At 54.7% G+C, this 15,264-nt stretch overlaps 3 protein-coding genes across 3 annotated transcripts; 1 reads left to right on the forward strand and 2 right to left on the reverse strand.

Moving 5' to 3' along the window:
• Nucleotides 1-64: 64 nt before the first annotated feature.
• On the reverse strand, nt 65-5,662 carry MONBRDRAFT_10080 (uncharacterized protein; the record flags this gene model as incomplete). Its single annotated transcript, XM_001747883.1, has 9 exons — nt 65-580; nt 760-1,311; nt 1,416-1,636; nt 1,722-2,259; nt 2,553-3,432; nt 3,557-3,999; nt 4,127-4,207; nt 4,293-4,705; nt 4,801-5,662. The coding sequence occupies 9 exons, from the start codon at nt 5,660-5,662 to the stop codon at nt 65-67; spliced, it is 4,506 nt and encodes a 1,501-aa protein (XP_001747935.1).
• An 866-nt stretch (nt 5,663-6,528) lies between these two features.
• MONBRDRAFT_27397 (uncharacterized protein) lies at nt 6,529-9,796 on the forward strand (the record flags this gene model as incomplete). Its single annotated transcript, XM_001747779.1, has 13 exons — nt 6,529-6,656; nt 6,767-6,788; nt 6,883-6,939; nt 7,039-7,184; nt 7,281-7,363; nt 7,479-7,603; nt 7,691-7,756; nt 7,911-7,988; nt 8,103-8,304; nt 8,393-8,487; nt 8,591-8,679; nt 8,799-9,037; nt 9,150-9,796. The coding sequence occupies 13 exons, from the start codon at nt 6,529-6,531 to the stop codon at nt 9,794-9,796; spliced, it is 1,977 nt and encodes a 658-aa protein (XP_001747831.1).
• Nucleotides 9,797-10,362: 566 nt separating this feature from the next.
• MONBRDRAFT_33395 (uncharacterized protein) lies at nt 10,363-15,226 on the reverse strand (the record flags this gene model as incomplete). Its single annotated transcript, XM_001747884.1, has 21 exons — nt 10,363-10,428; nt 10,537-10,597; nt 10,695-10,784; nt 10,939-11,067; nt 11,220-11,307; nt 11,403-11,550; nt 11,658-11,761; nt 11,848-11,917; nt 12,018-12,125; nt 12,302-12,596; nt 12,706-12,785; nt 12,891-12,992; nt 13,118-13,341; nt 13,429-13,540; nt 13,739-13,803; nt 13,909-14,012; nt 14,119-14,204; nt 14,350-14,448; nt 14,542-14,706; nt 14,856-14,941; nt 15,061-15,226. The coding sequence occupies 21 exons, from the start codon at nt 15,224-15,226 to the stop codon at nt 10,363-10,365; spliced, it is 2,448 nt and encodes an 815-aa protein (XP_001747936.1).
• Nucleotides 15,227-15,264: the final 38 nt, after the last annotated feature.

The following is a 15,264-nucleotide window of genomic DNA, read 5'->3' on the forward strand; positions in this document are numbered from 1 at the left end:
GTGCAAGCTCGATCAATTTTGATCGACAAAAGGCTGAAGAATCCTGTGACAGAGGTGAATCAGACTACGAAGCATCATCACCAGCCGTCACGACAATGTGGCGGGCTGAACCCTGTTCGTGGCTGGCACTGCTTAAGCCGGCCTGACTGGCCAAGGCATGCACAACTTTACGCTGTCGCGGGGTCAGCTCGGCTGGGAAGGCGAACGGCAAGGCAGCACGATCCACTGTGGCCAACTGAACCACACGCTCCTGAAGGCGTCGATCCGTCCAAGGCACCGACTGTGAGCTTGGCTTGGTTGCTTCGCCGTCCTGGCCAGCAACGAGGCCCGAGTCCGGGCTCGCCCACAAAATGCGGTCTGCCAGTGAAGAATCACAGATGCACATGGACAAGCCAGCTGACACGAAGAAGGAGAGCTCGGTGGGAAGCACTTTCTCGAGCTGGAACCGATATGCGGCACCATGGATCGTCGGTACATAGACGCTGTATAGGGCGTGGGGGTCAGTGGCGTTGAAAGGACGAGAAACCACGGCGGCCTCGGTTTGCCGCGTGAATGCGCGATTGATTTGCTGCATGCGCGCCTGCAGGTACACGCCACACGCCCAAGTCAGGTGTGCATCGCCCTGGGCCTGCACCACCACGGTATGCATTTCCTGAGCCACCAGATCCAAAGCGCAAAAATTGTCGACACCAGCGTGAGGAACAGCAAATGAAGCGAGGCATGCTAAGCGAGAGCAGTTGGCTGAGACAAGTATCGTACCGCAACGCGAGCGTTACCAAAAGCGCCGAGTGCTGCTCGATGGAGTGTCAGATCTGAGGAATACAGATTCTCTTTGAGATGCGTCTTGATCAGCTGGGCAGCGGCCACCACGTCGGCGGTGTGGATGGCGTTGAAACTTGGGCCCCATTGCCCAGCCATCACCTCAGGGTCTTGAGCACACATGTCCTGCACGGTGGCAAACACGAGTGCTTCCACCGACTGAAACAGACTGGGGTGGTGCTGCAGCAAGGTTTGACGCTTCAACAGTGCTTGGCGCAGCAGCAAGGAGAGGTGAAAAGACTTCAAGCTACCCGAGTCCTTGCCATACAGCTTGGCGAGAGTGAACAAGTGGCGCAGGGCCAGAAGTGATGCGGTCACCACATGTGGTGCTTTCACAAACTGCGCAAAGTCTGCTGCTGAGCAGTTACTCAGTAGAACGCCGTCAAGTGCAGCGCGTGAAGGTGCATCCATGATACGCATGTGCCGGGATAGATTCCGTGTGGTCTGCCAGTCCACATCCGCATCGACGGCGCTCGGTACCACTGCTACAGTCTATTCAGAAAGAAGACCAGCGTCGACATTAAGAGTGTGCGCATCTGATCCACGACCCTGAGGCGACCACAAGAGCCAGACCCGAGCGGAGGTGCATGGCGTACCAGGTCGAGTTCAACAGCAAACCCGTTGGGCATGCGAAGACGAAGAGCAAGGCGTGGGCAGCGAACGCTGTCACCAAAGTGTACATCAGCCACGCCGCGACGCATCAACTCGCGCTGCACGCTGCGCAAGACAGCACGGGGTGGGGGAGACTGGTTGCCCGCAGAGCAGCGGACGATAATACACGCATCCACGTCGCCTCGCACTTCCCAACGATAGGAACCTGAGCAGCATAGTTGTCCAAAAATTGGCATCAAAAGGCAAGAGCACAAAGACATACTGGCAGACGCCGTGAAACAGGCACGTACCGTATGTCACCAGATCCAAAAGCTCCAAGTTTGCATGGTCTTGGGCCAAAGCAGCTTTGATGACGCCACGGGCCCAGCTCAAGGCAGCTTGACGCGCATTCATCTCGTCCGGGCTAACGAGCCATCCGCAATCAGCGATGAAAGTACCCAAGGGGTCATTACGCGTCAGTTGATGAGCTGCCGGTGTGGTTGCAACGGCACCCCAGCACGTATTGCTGTCTCGCAGTATCAGTTGAAAAGGGCGAGCCACACCAGGCACGGTGCCATTGGCTGCATGGGCCACATGCTGTGCAAGCGCCTGCAAAACGGTGTGATCGTCGTCAAAGACCACTACACGCTGAATGTCCGGATGAGCCTGCAACTCGGCCAAAACAACCTGCCACTTGTGCTGGGCTGTCGAGCGTTGCTCCAAGGGTTGGCAATAAAGTTGGTGTGGCGCTTGTTCAAAGGCTGCCAGCAGCTGGCTGACATTGTCAGCGACAGACGTGACGCGACCAGTCGCAACGACGGTGCGCACATTGTGCCGCTGGCAGCTCTGCTGAAAAAGGGCAGCGCAAGGTCCGGGAAAGATGGGTAGGCCCAAGCGCAGGGAGTCTCCATGTCGACGCCAGCCGTGCTGTGGCCACCTCTCTCCTGTAAGCTGCGCATGCACAAGGAAGCGGGCGGGGAATTTAGGAATATGAGAGAAGGAAAAAAAATTGAGGGACAATCTCAACACAACGCAGACACGTCGCACATCTTGGCAGGCATTGCCGTTGCCACCGCGATGCAAAGGCTAGAAGCGTGGGACAGAGCAATTCAAAGCCAAAGTGGCATAAAAATGGTACGCACCCTAAACCAGGCGGCTTGGCCCTCGGACTCGCCCGGCGTCAAGAGCAAGGTATTGTCGAAATCATACAAGTGCAGCTCGGTGGTTCGGGCGGTCAGTGCGGTTGGGGGTGTCGGTGTCAATGCGCCTTGGTGCAGCAGGTCTGCGTAGACTGCAGCTTTGGTGATGACGCGCCGGGACACGAGCCCGATACCGACAACACCCTCGAGCTCCAGGGACGTGTCCAGGGGCGTGAGATTGCACTGAGCTTGCTGCAAAAGCTCATTAGAGTATGCGGCTGAAACTTGAGGGGCTGTACTCAGGGTGATATGGGCGACGGCATTATGTGACTGCAAGGTGGTATCACGCGGGGCTGAAGGTGCACCATCATCCTCCGCTGTGCGAGTGTCATCCTCGTCAGTACCGGGGACCACTTCAACGGCGACAGCTTGGCCCCGCTCATCGCTGGCGTGGCCCAGGACGCGCAAACGAACCCGGCGGCCAACCGGAAGAGCAATGAGGTGGCTCTCACTGGGCTCGAAGCAGAGTGTCATGTGGTGGTAATATTCTTGCGAATGAAGGGGTGGGCAGGCTCCACGCAAGGCTGACACAGCCTCTGGTGTGAGAAAGACGGCCGAGTAGGACGGAGCATCTGCGTTGTGCAGCTCAAGCTGAGCCATACCCAGGCTGTCCGTAATGGGTGTCATGTCTAACCGAGTATCTGCCTGGCGTTGCTGGTTGGGCGGGGTGTACGGCCAGGTGTCAATAACAATGGCTTCGGAGTGATTGTGCCAACGATTCAGCATTCGATAGTAATGGTCCACCTTGACGTTGTGCTGATTGCGTGCGGCAAACTGAGCCACTGAGTCAGACCCATAGCACGCCAACTCCAGCACTCGCACCCTACATGATAGATCAGTTTGTCACCACCACAGTAGGCGCTCGTGAGCCGCAAACAGCGGGAAGACGGGGGGTAAGGTGCATGCAACAGGGCCAGGTGTTTTCACAACGGGCGACTGAAACGTACGCATAATCATGAGCAGCCGCCTGCTCGAGGAAGAATGCAAATTCATCGAGCGCACAATTTGTGTTGTCGACGACCACCAACGGCTCATGAGCAGCCAAGGCGGCTTGAAATCTTGCCTTGCATTGGCTATGGGCCTCGCCGAGCTGAGCACGGGAGAAAGCATAGGTTCCGTCTGGTTTTTCAAAAAAGTGATCTGCAGAGCAGATCACGGGGGTACAGTCGGCCGTGGCAGCTAGCTGAAGCAAGCGATCACATAGGAAGGATTTGCCCGCCCCTGGTAGGCCTCGGAGTACCATAACTGTCGGCCCGCGCAGAGCTGGCTGGATGAGGTCCAAGGCCTCATCCATGCTCACCACGGGCCGGGCGCTCATGGGCACGCCTGTCGCGACTTGATAAAAGCCATCAGGGGTTCGGTCCGGCGTCATGCGACAGAGATAAATAGCCTACAACAAGGGCACGTGGGTGAAGAGGATACATGTGAGAGCATTGAGGACTGAGCAGTTGCAAGCTTGCCATTCTGGCGACCAGCAAACAAAAGCCCGTGCCGTCTGGATGTGTGCGATGACTTACGTTCGCTTTAATAAAACCCCAGCCCGCGGCAGGCTTGAGTGGCTCAACCCCGGCAATATCGGCTGCCTGCACGCTGGCACCCTGTGCACAAAACGAGAAAGGCGTCAGTTGAGGAGGATTGCGACCTTAAGCCACTGCGGCTTCATGTGTGCACTTTTCAACATACCTGCCGAGCAGCAGCCCGTTTGACGTTGATCAAAGTAATGTGAGGTGTATAGTCTGAACGTGTCCCGACGAGAGAGACGCCAGCGCTGCTGAGGCGGTCGACCAGGAAATCATGCAGCTGCTGAAGCTTTGCCACAGAGTCCTCCTCAAACTCAAGGTGCAAGATTCGAGAGCCAAACAAGGCTGGACCCTTGAGCTTCAAGTGCGTGTGCGGAGGCAGAACTTGTCCCACTTCATCCCTGAGCAAAGCATGAGCGAAGCAGAGCGACTCCTGTGAGATGAAGCGGGGGCCAACAAACGCGAAGAAGGTGCTTTCATGCATTGCGACGTACCTCAAGTTGTGCAAAACTTGTGTCGCACGACAGATGTCCGAGGTACTTTCCAGACGTAGGGTGGGCAATGTGACGTGAAGTGCTGCCAAATAGAACGCAAGGCGTTATGAGCTGCAGCAGTGCCTTTAGCTCAAATGGCTTGTGACTAGGCAGGGAGTGTGGGTGGGGGGGGGATACCTGGGGCAGGGATGCAGCAGTCGACAAGTTCGGGGTGGTTATCCAGGACGCGCTGTTGAAGGGCCTCGGCTTGCTTACGGACGCTTGTGCTCCAAACGCGAATGCATAGAAAGTAGTTGGGTCGATCCCGCGCCTCCTTTGACTGCGATTGCATGGGAAGCCGCATTGATGTGGGGTTGGCGGCGATGGGAGCAGCAGAGGCCGCAGCTGCAGGCGGGGGGTTAGCAACGATTGTCGGGACATTGGCATCACTGTCTTCGTCGCGGTCGTTGTTATCGGCAGCGTCAACTTGACCCGCCTCGTCGTCTTGCAGCTGAGCATGGTGGCGCTCATCGACGGCAGTGACAAACTCGGGCAGCTTGGTGCCGTCGCTAGAGCCAAAGACGTAGTCCAAGCGTGTGCGTCGATCCCACATCAGCTCATCGCGGTATTTAAAGTAAACGATGCGATGACGGGGAATGGCCACGGCCATGTGGCTGAGGGTGCCGAGATCATCGGCCCAGTTGAAATCGTCAAAGGCACGCTCCTGAATGCCAGTGAAGCGATCCTCGTAGCCCACGGTGACAAGGTGGGTGGGCACGACGGCGTCCCACTGCACTCGCTGAATCACGTCTTGAGCAGGACGCAAGAAGTTGGTTGGGCCTCGAGCATTGGCCGTCACGGCTGGGACTTGCGGTGGGCTCTGGCGAGGGGAGCGTCGATGGGTGGGTGTAGGGATACCATGATCGCTCTGATCGCTGTCCTCATCGCCGTTGCTCAAAGGTGGTGATGCACGGCTGGCGCCGGCTTTGTTGTTACGGCGGCGAGAGCGACGAGGTGCTTCGTCGTACATGGCCGCAAGTTGTTCAGGGGTGACCGCCATGATCTTGGGTCACAGTCAACCAGCAGCGTCAACAAACCAGAAGAAGGAAGGGAAGAAGAGGATCAAGGAGATGACACAGAGGCGGGGCCTCAATCAGGCTCCAGGTCAGTCGAGCAGTCGAGGGCAGCACCGGAAGGGCAAGGTCGACAGATAGAAAAGACCGTGTCTCTTGACAATTGGCTATCCGATGATTGTGAAGCACAAGTAGAAAAATGCCAGCCAGACCAGCACATCCACCTCGTAAAGCCACCCCAGACCAGCACATCCACCTCGTAAAGCCTCCCCAGACCAGAGTGTAGCGCAGTGTCCGCGAGTCGTGCGCCAAGTCGTGCGCCAGTGAGTCGAGTGATGTCAATGTGTGTGTATATCCTAAAGGGGGGCGGTTGCATCATCTCTTGTCCCGCGTTGGCCACGGTCGAGTGGTTATGACACACACACACTCACACGGTGGTGATTTTGTCTTACGTTTTTCTGGGGGGAGATGGCTCTGGCGCTGGCTCTGTTTCTCTTAATATCTCTGTATCTGCTTATTTCTTCTACACATTCGTCACAAATTAGGCAGTCCCTGGCCCTTTCTCTCTCAACTCTCCTCGCTCTTCACACACACTCTCTCATTGGCCCTTGGAGGTCATGGCGAGGTTACACCGAGGTTGTGAGGGGTGTTGAACACACACACACATGTCAGATTTTATTGTCAGAATTACAAGCGGTAGCGGTGCATTTGCGCCGACTCTCTCTCTCTCTCTCCGTCGCGCCGATCGATGACTTGGCTTCCCGTCAGCCGGAAGCGGGGGAATACTGGTGCCACAGTCGGGGGAGGGGAGTTATCATACTGGTCGTTGTGACACTCTTTGGGTGACGGTGCGATGAAGGCGGCACGCATCAAAGTAAAGCCCGTGGCCATGGTGCTTGGCCTCTTCGCGGGAGCCATCCTCTTTCTCGTCTGGAGTTCACACCCGTCGCATTCAGTACCTGCGGATACTCAGGTCTCGGGGTAAGCCCATCACCCAGTCGGTCCCCAGGGTTGACTTGCTTTGGCTCTGAATCGATCTCTCGATCTCTCTCATTGTACCAATTGCCTGCTTCATGTGCTAATGCGTGCAGTGTTGCTCCACATGCGCCGCCGGTAAGATCTCAGCTCATCAGCTTACCTCGACAGTCTCGACAGCGCACCCCTGAGTGCCTTGGCTTTCCTGCGGAACAATGTCTTTTGCTAATAGGCCCCCGCAGCCCCCAGTGGCTACGACTTTATCAACAATCTTTTTGAAAAAGATCCGGTAGGCCCAGAGCTTGCTCACTTGTGTATCGTGCTTTTTTTTTTTTTCAAGCTGATCTCAATCGCGACACGTCCTCTGTTTTTTTTTCCACTGAGCCAGGAGCTACGGCAGCGCGCGCACGAGCTTGAAAAGGCCAACACTGAATTAGCAGAAGCCCTGGAGACGCTTGAGGGCCATCGGCGCGAGATGGCTGGTCTCAACGCAGAAATCGAAACCATGAACCGGCGTCGAGACCAAGCCCGAAAGTACGTTCTGTCCTGCAGATTGCTTCTCCCTGGCCATTCGTCAAGTTGTTTTTCCGCTAATGTCATCGGCTCATTGCTATACTTCCGATTGAACAGGCAGCTATTTGAGCTGCAAGACCATGATAAGCATCCAAAACTGCCTGGCGTGGTACCCCCAGCGCAGCACCATGAACTTCACGGTACTGCACTTCCTCAGTCGCCACCTCAATCACACATCAGTCTCCAGCTACACACACAAACAAACAAACACACGCGCGCGCGGACACTCAACACCTGGCTTGCTCTTCGTCACAGCCAAAGCCGACATTTATGCAGACTTGCGCCGAGAAGCTCTCGCTCAAGCCCAAGGCTTGTCCAAGGACGAAGTTAAGCGCCGAGAGCAGGAGTCCTACCAAAACCACTTTTTCAATGAATATAAGGTTAACTGTTGCACCCGCATGCCGTATGCTCAAGGCTCCAGGCCGTGACATTCTCCCGCCTGCCTCATTTGCTCTACCATTTGGCAGAGCTCTTTACTGCCGCTGGATCGCCCAGTGCCCGACGTGCGACCGCCCGCCTGCAAGGCCAAGCAGGTGGGAAAGCCCCTTGCAGCAGACTGAGATACTCGCCAGCTTTGGGCTCCATGTTTCTACGGCCCTTCAAACTGAAAACTTGCATCGCTTGTTGCGACTCATGATTCCGTCTTGACCACCCACGTGCACGTGCGCTGTGCCCTTTTTACTGCAGTGGCCAACGGCCAATTTACTCAAGGCCAGCATCATTATTTGCTTTGTCAACGAGGCTTGGTCTACGCTCCTACGAACCGTAAGTGGTCTGGATTCGTGAACTGAGAGGGTGTTTTCCAGACCTTGTTAACATGCGGCTCGCTGCATGCCGTTCAGTCACTCAACGCCCGCTGGCCCCATGCCCGGTTCACAGGTTCACAGCGTGCTCAATCGCTCACCGGCCGATTTGGTGCATGAAATTATCCTGCTGGACGATTCAAGCGATGCTGCGTGGCTGGGTGACAAACTCACCAACTACATTCGTGACAATCTTCCCGACAAAGTGAAATACGTGCGGACCCAACATCGTTCGGGCCTGATTCGGGCCCGCCTCGTGGGTGCTGAACATGCTACCGGTACACCACTCCAATCCATGCTGTCATGTCCCCATTCTGCCAAAAGCGTCTTCCGATTGATGGCGACAAACGTGGTCAATTGCCATAGGCGACGTTCTACTCTTTTTGGACAGCCACTGCGAAGCTAATCTCAATTGGCTCGAACCCATCATGGCCCTCATCACTGAAGATCGTCGGACGGTGGTGCGTCTTCAAAGTTGAGCCCTTCATAAACACTACAGCCTTGGCGCCCCCTCATGCCATTACGCACCCGCGTAATCCCTGTGTCCTGCTTTGGTGTCAATAGGTGACGCCTGTGATCGACTCGATTGATCACCACACGATGGAATACAGCAAAGCCACCCAAGACGTGCCGGCCGTGGGCACTTTTGATTGGTTGGTGCACCAACCACCTCGACCCCCTTGAAAACCGCGCGGACCATCTGCGTCGATGCTCAAATCATCGACCCACTGCTCTCACACGCCACGTGATCTCTGTGCGCACATGACTGCAGGACCATGGACTTCAACTGGAAGGCGGGCGTGCGTCGCGCTGGAGCGGATGCAACTGACCCCGTCGACTCTCCAACTATGGCTGGAGGCCTTTTTGCCATGGAGAAAAACTACTTTTATGAACTCGGTAGCTACGACGAGAAGATGGACGGCTGGGGTGGAGAAAACTTGGAAATGTCTTTCCGCATCTGGCAATGTGGTGGCCGCCTGGTCACGGCACCTTGTTCACATGTTGGCCATAGTACGTCTCTAAATCCGAGCTTGCACCACCTTTGTTCCCCTTGGCCGCACCACCTGACGTGCCCATGAATCACGTTTAACGGGTATTTGTTTGGCCGATGGTCAACACGCAGTTTTTCGAGACAGCCATCCCTACACGGTGCCTGGCGGTTCCATCCACGATACCTTCCTGCGCAATTCGATGCGCGTAGCCGAGGTGTGGATGGATCACTACAAACAGTACTTTCTGGACACGCGTCCGGGTCAAAATATCATTGATGCAGGCGATGTCAGCGAACGCAAGGAGCTGCGGCAGCGTCTCCAGTGCCACGACTTCAAGTGGTATCTGAATACGGTGCTGCCAGACCTTTTCATACCCGATGCTAACCATATTCAGCATCAGGGCACGCTGCACACGCCCGATAACATCTGCGTTGATAAGATGGGGCAGCGCAATGGCGGTGTGGCTGGCGTCTATCCTTGTCATGGCCAGGGCACGAATCAGGCGTGGATGTACAGCATTACCAACGAGATTCGCACGCATGATTCGCTTTGTCTCGATGCCTGGGGGTCGACATTGCCCAGCCCCGTCCACTTGGGGCGTTGCCACGGCATGCGAGGCAACCAAGAGTGGCGCTATGATCCCTTGCGGCATACCATGGTCCACGTGCCTCTCAATGCATGCCTCGAAGCCTCGAGCGTGGACTCGCAAAAAAAGCTGCAGATCAACAAATGCCTTTCGGGCAATCAAGCCCAGGTGTGGTTTTGGGATGAGAAGTAGCTTGGCTGCTTGGCTCTCGCGTGATGGGGCAAGACGTGCCCTTTTTACCTTCCTTCTTCACTGCTTGAGGGCCAAATGCGTGCTTGTGTGTTTCATAAATGTATCGTTCGACTTCTTTGAAAAGTCTGCAAGAGAGGAACAACCATTCAATCCAGCAATACACCCGTGCCGTTGACTGCTTTGACTTGATTTCTCTTATATAACTTGACAGTTTTGGTTTATCCACCGCCGTTCAATACACGTACTGAAAGACAGCGTCTTGTCAAAGTGAGGGGCCATTTGCATTCTTCGATGAAATGAATCGGGGAACACTTTTGGATGGGGCGTTCCAGCGTTGACATAAACGTATCTAAGATTTTGAGCCCGATCCCGTTATATTTTTATTGAAAAAAAAAAAAAAAAAAAAAAAAAAAAAAAAAAAATTTCTCTTCACGTGTCGATCAAGCAAAACTCTTTGACTTTTGTTTCAATTCAAAGGGGCAAATCGTGCAATTTGGTCGTCCGACTCGCAAACAGACCACCAGACCACGCTGGAAGAGATCTCAAGCTGCTTTTTTCTTCGACCTTTACGTATTGCGTTTGCTCTTCTTGGGTGGAGGAGCGGCCACCTCCAAATCTACCATCGTCGAGTTCTAGGCACGTCCCAACGCAAGTGCAGGGTGCATGAGCAGGCAGGACCACCGGCGATGTGCACGAGAATCAAGTGACCCAATAAGCAGGAGAGAGTCTCGCATTCCAACCTCGTTAAGATGACGGCGAATAAACTGGAGACCAGCCAGGTTCTTGCCCAATTGGTCGCGTCTGCGGCAACACCACCCACACACAAGTTTGTTGTTGATTGAGTTTGATGCTGGCTGGTGGGAATGCAGACAAAAACAGACGTGCGAAAACAACGTACTTGTTGCCCAAGACTGCCCGTGCTGAGGAGCGCAGATCATCAAAGATATTCAGCAAGGAACGGTCTGCCACCACTTGATTGAAGTGCACGCTGCACAAATGCAACCAACAGGTCGAGACCAGTGAGAAAACACCGAGGAGAATATCAAGCCCAAAAGTAAGAAGGAAGAATAAAGATGTGACGTTGACGCGCACACACAATACACCAAGCTGCGAATGCCCCGACGGCGACCAGTATAACGAACCGCACGAGGAAAAGCAGGCAGCGCGATGCTTTTTCAATGCTCAGATTGCGCGTCAAAAAACCATGCAGATACTTCAAGAGCTCGGAAACTTGCGAGTACGGCAGCAAAAGCATGGCCTCCTCCATTTCCCTGCATTGGTGTGAGGAATAAGTTTGCGTGTGAATGCAAAACAGAAAGAGAGGGGGGAGAGAGAGAGAGAGAGAAAGGGGAAAGAAAAACAAAAAACACAGACACACACAGAAATAAACAAAAACATAAAAAAACAATGCCGAGCTGCGTACGAAGATTTGATGGCCTCCAGGTTGTGGCGCAAGTATTCTGCACCCGTCTCCACGCGGTAAGCCGTGAGCAGCGGGTTCGTTGGTGCATCTATGACATGGATGCCAAGCGCAAAGCAAGAGAGCCACCAACAAATGTGAGTCATGCTTGAGCTGCACATCAGCACGTCTCCCAAGCAGCCGTACCCGGTCCCTTCGCATCTTCCTCGATGGCGACCAAGAGCGCCTCCAACAGTCGATCTGTTGCCTTCAACGTCTCTGCGGAGCGGCGTGTGGCGCGGCCGGCCTCATCATCATCGGCCTGAGCACGAGCCTCCATGGCCTCCCGCTCAGCCTATCACAACAAGATATGTGTCATGAGGTTCATGCTGGGCGGTTTTCTGTTGTCTGGCAGAGCTCGCCTTGGCAGCACACACAAGTAGCTCGAGAGATGCAACGTACCTGCTCCTTCTCATACTCAGTTTCGCGCTCCATTTCCGCCTCTTCCTCCACATTCAGCATTTCTCGGGAACGACGCCAAACGCGAATTGACCGGTCGTGCGACCCTATGGTTGACATGTCACAAATTTGGGGTAGCATGAGATCTGGCTCCGATTATCCTACATCAGTTTGAAACCACACCCAACCAAACCTGTAACAAACAAGCCGCCTTTGCTGCTGATGGCGCTGCAACTAATGACGCTCTTGTGGCCCTTCAAAGTCTATATGTCAAGGGCGCCACGCAGTCGAGGCCGATTCTAGTGTGAGCAGAGAATGCCAAATCAAAGCTGATGGCAAAACATCGCAGTGAAACGGCCTAACCTGAATCTGCGTGAAAACATCGGCGTCCCATTGTTTGATCACACCATCCTTGGAAGTAGAAAAGACGTAATGGCTGCTACCTGCAAATCGGACCGAGGTTACCGAATCCTGTAGGGTATCGCATGAGTATGCATGGGAGGCAGATCACGGATGAATGAACCATAACAGCCAATGTGACTGTTTAATAAAGCATGGCACTTGATGACTTGATGCTTAGCCACAAGACTCCTTCATGGAGGCAAAAGAGCTCAAAATAAGTAAACAAAGGCTCGACAAATACTAACCGTGTGGGCCAGGAAGGACTTGTGGCAGTCACCAAAGTCAAGACCCCAAATCTTGAGGTTCTTGTCCGGGCTGCCCGTGGCCAGGAGTGTGCTGTCCTGGCTAATGTCCATGCACATGACAGGCAGCTTGTGTCCATACAGGCTCAGGAAGAACTTGAGCGTGTCACTGAAAAACACCTTCACAGTGGTGTCCAAGAGCGCGACCGCCAAGAGCTTTTGATTGGGACTGAACCGCAAACAAGTCACCTCATCCGTCATCTTGAGGGTCTTGGTATGGGAAATGGACAATTGTTTGCTGCAAGCGCGCGGGCACAATCAATGACATTGAGGCGAAGGCTTTGGGGCTCTACGTTTTCAGCATGCATTCAAGAATCGCACGCCTGCGCCCGAGAAACAAAACACACCTGCCACCAGCAGCATGTGACACAAGCTCGAAATCCCAGAACTTGACCGTCTTGTCAGCAGAGCCTGTAACAAATCCGGTCTGCGTTGTGCCATGTCCGGGCGTTCATGTCCAGGGTGAATGCACGAAGGGCCTAGCCTTGCAGCTGCAGCACAGCGAAATGACACTTCTCAAAAACCAGCATACCTCGTCCGGAGTGAGGTCCAAGCCCCAAATGGCTCCCTGATGGGCCTCCACTTCATGCAACAGAGCACCCGAGGCCACGTCAAAGAGGCGCAACCAGCCATCCTATAGGAACCGAGAATGATGATATGAACCCAAACTTTCTGATCTGGCATACACAATTTGTGCTTGGGGAATCAATGACGAGAGATGGCAGCTGGGCAGCATGTAGATGAGGCAGGCCGACCAACCTTGGTGCCAATGATGATGTGCTTGTTGCCGGGCACAAAACAGCACGTTACGCCGTAACCCGATTCGAGGGTCCGGATGCATCGGCCCGTGTGCGCGCTCCAGAGCTTCGCGGTGCTGTTGGAGCCCGAGACCACGAGTTGTTCATCGCTGCTCAAGGCAATGCTGCGTACAGGTTTACGATGCCCACTGTGGGAAAAGTAGGCCGTTCGCTGCGATGTCACACCTGCAACCACGTCACCGCCCGGATGCTAACACGTGAGAGCGCGTGCGTTTGAACGACAATGAGTATTCGCAGGGAAATGACGCATACCTTTGCCGGTGCGCTCAAAGGCATGGGTCTCCAGGGCATTGGTGGACAAGAGAGTGACGCTGGCCAGCTTGTTGCCAGATTGCTCTGTTGGTTGCCAAGCAAACGAGCGAACCTATAATACAAAACCGAAAGGGTTTGAAGGCGAGCCCAAAGGTATCAGTGAGACCAAACAGGTGCTCGACCCATCGGCAACCCTGGCTGGATGATTCGTCAAGTAAAAGTGTCACTACGCACACCCTGGCACAGTCACAACTGCAGATACAGAGAAAAAGAGAGACGCAGACCCCCCCTCTCAACAAACAATGAATACCTTGCCCTGGGCCATTACGGTGCCGCCCAGCACAATTTCGTCATTCAGGTCAAGCTGGGGCGTATCTGCAGAGCCAAAAGACAACGGGAGAAGCAATTGCATTGGCATCAGAGACCAACGAAACATCGCCAACTCAGAAATGCCATTTGAGGTGATTACAGGCCAACCACCTTGATCGCCGGCCTTGGCAGCAGCTTTCTTCTTCTTGCGGGCAAGGCGGCGTTGCAGCTCCTCGGTGGAGCGAATGCGAAAGAGATCAATCGTGCTATCCGCGCTATCGGTGATTGAGCCAACACATGTTGTGAATCATCGTCACGTGAGTGCGTTGTGTACGAGGCTCAACTCAGGCCTGATGAGCAAGAACGCGCCGAGGACCGGACCTGAAGACGGCAAAGGTGCGATGATCCGGGCTCATGGCCATGCCTAGTGCTCGATCGTGCGTGCTGCGGGCCACAGTTCCTTGAAGCTGCCAGAGGTGCACAAGAAGGAGGCTTGATGAGTGACGACCCCCTCCCCCCCAAAAAAAATGAACCAGGAGGAAAATGGAGAAGCAAGGCACAACGCCTATGCAATAGGCGATTCTTCTGCCAAGGCTTGACACTGGGTCTTACTTCGGCTACAACGGGACTTTTGACCTCATCCAAGTGAGCATCTGGCGTATGTTCGTCCGCAGCATCATTGTTGCTGGTGGTGCCCGACGATGCGTAAAGCTGTCGAATCCCCGAGACGAACGCGGAGGACAGGGTTGAGCGTTGTCGCATGGCACGGGCAGAAAAGCCGTGAATGTTAGGACTCAGACGTACGGAGCTGTAACCAAGTTGCCAAACGCGGAGTTGATGATCGGCTGCCGTGGTAATGAGGCGCTGTTGCTGATCCAAAAAGGCGAGGCCTGTGACATCGGTGCGATGGCCCACTAAAACGTAAACGCAGGCTTGGGTGTCCAAATCCCAGAAGCGGACAAAGGTATCCTAAGAGGAATTGTCGGACAGAGTTGAGATTGAGCATTGCGCCCTTTGGCATTTGAAGTGGGCACTCAGTGGGTGTGCAGAGTGTGCCAGGAGTCGCCGGGAAAACACCACCTAGCCTTGAGTCACGAGCGTTGTTGGCACGAGCCTACCTTGGAGCAAGAGACAATGAGCCGGCGACTCTCCAGGATGGCAATGTCATTGATCGGGCCCTTGTGTCCACGCAGACGGAAGAGGCCTGATGAAAAGGTGCGGTGAAGATGCCGTCAATAAGGAACGGTGTGAGCCTGGCTTTTCGGTAGCAATAGGGGATAATCGTCACGGGCTGGACGCGACGCGTGTCGACGTGTAGCGCACCTGATTCGTTGAGAACATCCCAGGCAATGACGGTGGTGTCTTGTGAGCCAGACACGAGCTGGCTGCCATCGTCATTGAAGCGTAGGCAGGTGATGCGACTACGATGGCCGCTGCGGGTATGCAGCGCAGCGCACGGGGTTGCCCACAGGGGTGGCGTGAGAATCATGCCGCTTGTCCAAGGCGGCGAAACCCTTGTCCATCCCA

Source organism: Monosiga brevicollis, genomic scaffold (assembly GCF_000002865.3).
Source record: "Monosiga brevicollis MX1 MONBRscaffold_19 genomic scaffold, whole genome shotgun sequence".
Lineage (NCBI taxonomy): Eukaryota > Choanoflagellata > Craspedida > Salpingoecidae > Monosiga > Monosiga brevicollis.